The sequence below is a fragment of the Atta cephalotes genome, assembly GCF_000143395.1.
Source record: "Atta cephalotes unplaced genomic scaffold scaffold00026, whole genome shotgun sequence".
Lineage (NCBI taxonomy): Eukaryota > Metazoa > Arthropoda > Insecta > Hymenoptera > Formicidae > Atta > Atta cephalotes.
In genome coordinates, this window is record NW_012130090.1 from 991176 (window position 1) to 1000847 (window position 9672).

The 9672-nt window shown below is 29.7% G+C and overlaps 1 protein-coding gene across 1 annotated transcript in view; it reads right to left on the reverse strand.

Moving 5' to 3' along the window:
• Positions 1-8816, reverse strand: part of LOC105620399 (alpha-tocopherol transfer protein-like) — a 30893-nt gene extending 22077 nt beyond the window's left edge. The window contains exon 1 of the mRNA XM_012201896.1: positions 8533-8816. Coding sequence (XP_012057286.1) covers positions 8533-8816 — 284 coding nt within the window. The remainder of the gene's footprint in view (positions 1-8532) is intronic.
• Positions 8817-9672: the final 856 nt, after the last annotated feature.

Sequence of the window (9672 nt, forward strand, 5' to 3'; positions counted from 1 at the left end):
CAAAGTACTTGCCCTCGCTAACTATACATTTTTCACATCTTTCGGGCAATTTGTGTATACCACGCCAAAAAAATTCCTCATCTTTCGAGGCAAACCACTCATCAAGCCATTTTCGGACGTAAGAATCGAAGTGCCGCTCAGCGAGCGTGTGGCTCATCAATGAAAACAGGTGATAGTCAAAAGGTGCCAGTTTTGGTGAGTAAGCGGGATGGAGTAGCACTTCCCAGTTGAGTGTCTCCAAGTAGTTTTGGACCATTGTTGACGTGTGCGATGGTGCGTGGAGGAAAATCAGCTTGTCATGTCTTTTCTGATGAATGCGGCCTTTTTTCACACAGAGCATGGTGCAATTTGATCAGTTGTTGGTGGTAGCGATGAGCATTAACAATTTCATCAGGTTTTAACAGCTCGTAGTAAATGACACCCTCCTGATCCCAAACGCACAGCATCGTCTTCTGAAGCGATTTGATCTTGAGGAAGATGTTGATGGTTAGGCGAGATCAACCCAAGATTTCTTGCGTTTAGGATTCTGAAAATAGAGCCACTGTTCATCTGTCACAATCCGATGCAGGAAACGACTTTCTTTTTTGTCTGGCAAGCAGAATTTGGCATGTGTTTTGGCATCGCTCCATCTGCCTATCGTTCAGTTCATGCGGCACTCATTTTCCGATCTTTTGAACCTTCCCCATGGCATGTAGCCGCATGGAAATGGCTGCTTGAGAAACATCCAATTGCTCGGCAAGCATTTTTTGCGATTGGATATCGTCCTCGTCCAAAAGAGTCTGCAATTAACAGTCCTCAACTTTCCTGGGCCGGATTTTTACGCTTCTTGTCACTCAGGTCAAAATTGTCGTCATTGAACCGGCGAAACCAATCTCTGCACGTTGTTTCTGATAAAGCATTGTCGCCATAGGCCTCCACAAGCATTCGATGTGATTCCGATTTCTTCAAATTGAACAGAAAAGCAAAGCTTCCCGCATATGTTTTTTCTTTTAGCAAAAACTAGACATGATTATTCGGCCTCATGTCGCTAAAAAAATATTTGGAAACGCTCAAATGGGATGTTTTACCGCACTCGCTGTATTCTCCGGACATTGCTCCTTCTGATCACTGGTTATTCCGATGCAATAAGTCACCAGTTCACTTCTTTCGCAGAAATCGAAAATTTGCTTCAAAATTAGATCGCCTCCAAAGACGAGTCATTTTTTCGAGATGGAATTCGAAAATTGCCTGAGAGATGGGAAAAAGTAGTTGACAGCGATGAACAATACTTTAATTGATCTGTTCATTTTGTTTTGACATAAATACATTTTTGAAAGGACCGAACTAATTTGTACTCCCAATAAAATAAATCAAATGTAATGTTTCGTATAAATTGATGTAGAGAATATTTGGGTAAATATCTGAAAGAAAAATTTCTCTTTCTTTTTAATAAACGTAACAACCCAACAAACGAAAATGGATTAAAATGGATTGGAAATTTTCAATCCATCCAAATTCATATTTTAAATCTATAAAAATGAATTGGATTTCATATACAAAATTTTTATACATGTAAAAGTTTAAATAAATTAAAGTAATTACATGAAATTCTATGATTATTATTTTAAAACTTTTAAACAAAAAATATACGCTAGCTCTATAATAAAAGAATTAATATAAAATATACATAAAAGCCATTAATTTATTAAATTATTAATAATTTACATATGTAACATTTATTATACATATTTACGTTCTTTTTATGTTTCTTTTAACTATTAAATGAAGCAGAATCATGGTTTATATTTTTATGGTACAACTTTTTTTTTAACTCAGTTGAATTAAAATAAAAAATTTCTTATTCATAATTCTGAATAAAATATAATAGCATTCATGAATATTTTTAAATGAAACAATGGATTTTCTACTCACAATTTTGAATAATATTCATGACCCATTTTAAGAAAATGGGCTATTACAAGAAAAATTTTTTTTTATTCAATTGGATTAAAAAACTGCTATCTTTCCTATTCAGAATTTTAAATTAAGCAGTATTCACGATGCACACCACATCACACAAAATACTATAATATTATTTTTAAATTAAAAAGCATAGAAATATACTCCATGCCATTCCTATAAATGAATAAAAATGCATTCAGGATTGAAAAGGATTCATTTTAACATTCATGAATCCGTATTTCTGAAAATATGAAATACGGATTCATAAATGTTAATCTGAAATCCATTTTAATCCATTTCAATCCATTCTAGTTTGTTAGGAAGTACGCATGTAGCTACATATGTGCAATATATGTGTCTATGTATTGAAAATACATGTTACATCCTGATCTAAAATGAAAGTATACGTGTAAATACATGTTACATCCTGATCTAAAATGAAATTGAAAGACACTACTACGGCCAGTAATGAAAATCAGTAATGAAAATAGTTTACGTTATGTATATTAGATTTTCGGTACTGGCAGTATATAGCAGTATATGTAATAGTATTTTTCCCTACGTCCAAGGCCTATTTTACTTCTTTTTTCTACATTTAATAAAAAGAGATATGTTTCTTATGGTCAAATATACAGAAATTAGTGATATATGCTTTATATTTCCGATATATTTCCGATATCTACAATTAACATAAATTAAAGTTAATAAAAGTCAAATCAGATCACGCAGATGATCAGACGTAATATCTTAAAAAAAAAATAATCAAATTACGAATCCTTTGATAAATGATATCTTCTTTACTTTGTATATTTCAACTCACTTTGGAAGCTTCTTCAGCAATATAGATATATACGAAAAATTCACAAATACAAAAAGATTGTCACTTACAAATTATCAGAGATGAAGTGATGTAAAATTTTTTTATAGAGAGAGAATTTTTAGATAGAGCGTGTCAAGAAGCTTTGATATATAATTTATCACAAAATTACATTTATACAAATCTATCTACTAAAATTTTACATCACTTCATCTTTGGCAATTTGTGTGACATTTTGAGTGACATAATATTTTTATATGTGAGTTTGTATATCTATATTGCCTCTATATATCTATATTAGCCTTGATTTATGTTCGTTATACATACATTTTATAGATTTAAAGTCTCTTATAATATATAATAGTTGTTTTTCTCAATATTAGAATATTGCATGTGTGTGTGTATTATGATGTGTGAATATAATACAAAGAGCTAGAAATAATTTCTGCTGAAGTATTCATGCAGATATTCCCTATGTTTATTTATACAAAATATTGCAATTAAATTTTATATGTACATATATACACATTATATATGTATACATACAATTTTAATATTACATATTTAAACATAGGGAATACATAAATAGCTTAGCATAAATAACTTCTATCTGTAACGTATATCACACATTATATACATATATGCAATATTATATAATATTGCCTATTGTGTATTATATTTAAGTACATCACTAATATCTGTATATTTTAACACGAGTAACTTCTACATCTTTTTATTAAACGTAGTAAAAAATAGAGTAGCTACGTATATGTAATATATCCATATATTGCTAATACATGTTGCATCCTGATCTAAAATGACATAGTGCGAAAGGAAAAATGCTATTACGCTATGTGTCACGCTGAGTGTACACTGTCAATACTGAAAATCTAAAGTTACGTATATTACATATTTTCAATATTCGCAGTCTATATTGGTACACAGTCATAGTATTACTTTTTCTTACAACCAATGTCATTTTAGGGCAAGATGTAACATATATTATTGTTAATATATGAACAATATATGGATATTGCATATATATGTATGTATATATATGTAGCTGTATGTATATATGTATGGTAGCTCCATTTTTTACTATGTCAAAAAGAGAGAAGTTATCTATGCTCAAATATAGAGATATTACTGATTTGGAGATACGGTAATGTCTTGTCGTTAAAACAAGCTCATAGTATACCATAAAACAATGTCACAGTATATTTACATGTTGTAATATGTATATTATAATATGTTAAATTGTACGTATTTATATATAATATGTCAATAAACACACATTATTAAAAATTACTGTTGTTGGGATATTCATGCAGATATTCTCTATGTCCATTTTTATACAATATTAGAATTTTTTTTATGCAATATTATAATTTATATTCACTAATAATATTTTTTTATACGTTGCAACAATGTTAGAATTGTAAATGTTATATTTGTGCGATGCGAATACACACATTATACAATGTATTAAGTATACAACTTTGCTTCCGCCGTTTTTTTTTCCGAAATTCGAGGCTTTATTGTAAAAAACTGATTACATTTATGATTCAAAGTATTGTCCATCGCTGGCCACTACTTTCTCCCATCTTTCGGGTAGCGTACGAACCCAGCGTCGAAAAAACTGGTCATCTTTATCCACGAATCGATCCAATTTTTTATTTCTTCATAAGACCGGAAGTGCTGGTGAGCCAGGCCGTGTGCCATTGATCGAAACAAGTGATAGTCAGAGGGAGCAACGTCTGGAGAATACGGCGGGTGGGGTAGGACTTCCCATTTCAACGTTTCCAAGTATGTCTTGATCACTTTCGCAACATGGGGTCGAGCATTGTCATGCTGCAAAATCACTTTATCGTGTCTCTCGTTGTATTGCGGCCGTTTGTCTTTCAATGCTCGGCTCAAACGCATCAATTGCGTTCGATACCGATCGCCTGTGATTGTTTCAGTCGGTTTTAACAGTTCATAATACACTATGCCGAGCTGGTCCCACCAAATACAGAGCATGACCTTGGAGCCGTGAATATTCGATTTGGCCGTCGACGTGGAAGCATGGCCGAGAACTCCCCATGATTTTTTGCGCTTGGGATTATCGTAATGAACCCATTTTTCGTCCCCAGTCACAATGCGATGCAGAAATCCCTTCCGTCTTTGCCTTTCAAGCAGCTATTCACAAGCAAACAAACGCCGTTCAACATCTCTCGGCTTCAAATCGTACAGCATCCAATTTCCTTGCTTCTGAATCATTCCCATGGTTTTGAGGCGTTTTGAAATAGCTTGTTGAGTCACTCCCAATGATCGTGCCAATTCTTCTTGATTTTGACACGAGTCTTGCTCAAGTAATGCCTCCAATTCTGCATCTTCGAAAACCTTCTCTCTTCCACCGCTATGCCGGTCTTCGACGTCAAAATCACCGTTCTTGAAGCGTTGAAACCATTCACGACACGTTCTTTCACTAATAACGGCCTCATCATAAGTATTTGAGAGCATTCGATGAGCCTCAGCCGCAGATTTCTTCATATTGAAGCAAAAAATTAAAACCTCCCGCAAATGACGAGAATTTAGTTCATAAACTGACATTTTCAATCGAGAATAACTTTATGATGCAGACACAAATCGACTAATGTTTCTATGGGGTTATGTTGACAGATGCCCAAGTTTATTGTATGACGTCTATGATCTATTTATTTCGACCACTTACCGCTAAAGCCATCTATAGGAAAACGGCGGAAGCAAAGTTGTACACCTAATACTTGCATATATACCATATTGAAGTTTTTTCAAACTGCGCGCCGAATTGTTTTTTCGGACTATAAAATTAAAACTACTCTAATAATCGCGAATTAAATTGATAAGCAATTTTAATAATTTGATGCTATCAATCAAGCATCACATTATAAGGATGTTAATATATTGAAAAACTGTTAATAAAAAAATTTATTGCGAAAAATCTTTGGATTTCTTGTTTTCCTTACGAGCGTTCTAAATTATTAGACCATCGAGGCTCATACATAAAATTGCTTTGTCAATTTAATTCGCAATTAGTAGAGTAGTTTTAATTGCGTTTATAGTCCGGAAAAATTCGGTACGCAGTTTGAAAAGACTACAATATGATATATATGCAAATACATATATAGTATAAATTAGTAATTCAAGATTGAATTATTAAAAAATAATGAAAATCCAGCTTCGACCATAATAGACATTTTAAATTTCAAGTATTGATTAAATTTATATTTCATAGCAATTTTTTAAGAATATAAAAACTTCAAACGATTATTACAGATATCTTTGTTTAAATTTGACTCTTATTTGCTCTTTCTTGATATTTTTATTAGTTTATAAGAATCCTTTACTTTAATTGTATTTTTAAAATCAGTGATAATTAAAAAAAATTGATGAAAATTAATCGTTTAGCAATAAGAAACAGTTAAATTGTGAATAATAACACTTTTTATAAACATATATACTATTTTATATTCTATTTTAAAAATTAAAACAAATAAATCTTTCCGGGATGGTATTATTTGTAAGATTCGACAAATTTTTAAACATTTTTATAATTAATTTACGCAATAAAAGTATTGTTATAACATATCATAGTAACAACACTCGCGGACATATTTAATCTCAACTGAGCATAATGATTTTTTCCATGAAATGTAATGATATTTACTACCTACTAAAAGACAATTTTTATAATATTATACTTTGAATGAATTTTTAAAGACACATATGTTAGTTAACCTCGCACGTTTAATTATTTAACAACATCAATAAAATGTGTAGTGCTGTTCCTAATAAATTAATTTCAATTGACACTTGAAAGAAACAAAACAAATAATAAAGAATCTAATAATAAGTACTATTTAATGAAAAATACTATAATTATTTAAATATAAATAATTCAGAATTAGTGCCTGATCCACATCTAGTGGTTTTACCCTATTTATGTATAATTATATATAAAATTATGCATAATTATGTTATGAGCAATTTTTTTTACATTTTTCCAAACTTGTTTTTTTCTAAAACGAACAAAAATTATTCCTTTAATTATTTTTTATGATTTTACATTACCATTATTATTTTTATTACATTATTTTTATTAAAAAATAATTTTACAAAAGAAAAAGAGATACATAAATGCATAGACATATTTCGTATATGATCATACATGTTTATGAATATTTATGTATGTTTATACATATTTATACATATTCATGCATGAAACATTTTTTACTGGTTGAGATTATCTTTATTATTATAATTATCATTTTTATTTATTAGAACATCTACGAACCGAATATTTCAAATCCGAAGCTAAACAAGAACATGTTATAACCGAGCGAGATTTTCCATCATAGAAAGGCGCACCGTAAATAAGCCTTCAGAACTTTATAATAAAATTTTTCATAGTCAATAATTATAATAGATCAAATTAAAATAAAATTTTCATTATAATTTAAGATTGACCGAATATTTTCGTTTTTGTATTCATACTGATTGAATGGTTAGTTTATGAGGAAATTATTATAAATAAAATTGGAAACAAAAAAACAAGGAAATAAGGAAGAAATTATTATAAAGGTAGTCATTTTTAAAATTTAGATATTTTATCTCAAAAAGTATTGATTTTCTCAAAAAGTCTAAGAGACAAAAAATGTGCATTTTGAACATTTCTTAAGCTTATACAATTTTTATTCAGTTTAGATATTTTTAAACAAATGTTCATAACTATTTAACGATCATCTAAAATATTTAAATATATATCGATATTTTCGCAAAATAATATAGAAGATAAAATATTGGGTTATCCGGAAAGTTCATGCCGCAAAAGATTTAAATTTAATAAATGTTTACTAAAATTTAAATCTTCTGCATTTCAATTTTCCTTCAAAATCGGCACAAACTGGACAACCCAATAATATAGAAATCAAAATAAATTATTTCCAACCACTAGAATGTTGATTGATCAATTAATGAATTCTAAATTGAAAATGGGATTAAACCGCTCGCCTATTTATCTTTGAAGTATTATAGTGTGAATTTCTATCCAAGTAGCACACAGTGCTTACAAAGCGTTAAAAAAATGCTAAACGTGTATAAGCGTTTTGCAGTCGCTGTGCTACTTGGATATTTTTTAAAAATAAAGTATATTTAAACATGAGACTTTAACAAAATTATAAAAATAAAATTAATTAAGCATTCGAGGGGATAAAAAATATAATGATTAACAGACAATTGAGAGCAATAATCAACGCGATTACTTGTACATAATAATTAACAAATGTATTGTTCAAAACATTACATACAAATCGAAAGTATCGGACGTTTTAGTTCCGTTCGAGCTATTATCAGCGATGTCCTATGATTCGAAAATTAATTATATCGAATAAGTTTTCATTAATCATATCGAATAGGAATAAAGAGCAGCTAAGGAATATGTTCAATTCCATATTTGAGATACATCCCTGTCAATTAGCTATTTGACTGAGCACAGCTGCTAATTATGACCAACATGTCAAAAAGTAAATTATTTTGAAAGAATAGATACGCTATAACATTCGTTCAGAATACTAGTTAACACCGAATAAATCGATTAATTCTCTCAATTATTATTGCTCTCAATTGCCCGTTAGTCATTGTATTTTTTATGAGATTTTATAACATAACAAAAAATATATCAGAATCCATTAAGTGTTATTATTAGATATTATTAAAATATACTTGAATATAGAGACAAATCTTTTAATACTTACGTAACTTTAAATATTTCTCGCAATTGCTTCGTTCCAAGTGGATCTCTATCAGAAAAAAATTCTGGCATGTGAGTCCTGGAAGTGTAATATTCTTCGATGGTATTCTTAGCAGCTTCGATATGATAGTAATTACTGTGTAAGAATAATACATATTCAATATCTAAAATTTTTGGAAGATGTGGTTGTTTCATGCACCAATTCTTTAAGATTTGTATATCGGCATCTTTCAATTCAGGATTTTTCCTCTTTTCCTCATCATAGGAAATCTTTTTGATTAGTGACATAGTAGATACTTGCACAACCTTTTACTAATACAAAAAACATATATTTTAACATTTAGTAAATCATCCAAATTATCTAAAATGTTGCCTCTTTTATAGCTATAATAATGTTATGCACTAAACAAATTTAATAAAAAAATCGAAATTACTAGTACCACATAGCGGTTTAATATTAAAGATGTAATAATAGTAGTGTCTTTATTATAATTAATATTTAAGTTATTAATATTCAAAAATTAATTAAGTTAGATATGTTATAATATGTTATAATAAATAGACATTAAAATAAGGCAGAAAAAATTACTTTTTAAATACACTCAGATGAAAAAGAAGCTTGCTTGGCTGGCAATCGACTAAACAATCGGTTATTATTCATCGACTTTTCAAAGTACCACTGCATGCAACTATACGGAAATTTCCACATTTATGATGTATGAAAATACATAGTACAGATATAATTTAACGTACGAATACATTCACTACATACTGTAATCACAAATTAAATTCTTGACAGCTTGACGGAAATTATAGGCTGATAACTCATTATTATTGATACATCGAGACAAACATTTTTTTTAACTCTATTAATCTGTATTCATGTTATATAATTTTACTATTATATTTTACAGATATAAAGTTATGAACATATATATATAAGATCGCAAATCGCAGTAAATATATCTAATAAGTTTTTAATTATTACTTTAGGAACGATAGTAGGTAAACTACACCGATTCTAAGTAATTATGTGTAATGCGTGTACGTACATGTGTGTGTGTGTGTGTGTGTGTGTGTGTGTGTGTGTGTGTGTGTGTGTGTGTGTGTGTGTGTGTGTGTGTGTGTGTGTGTGTGTGTGTGT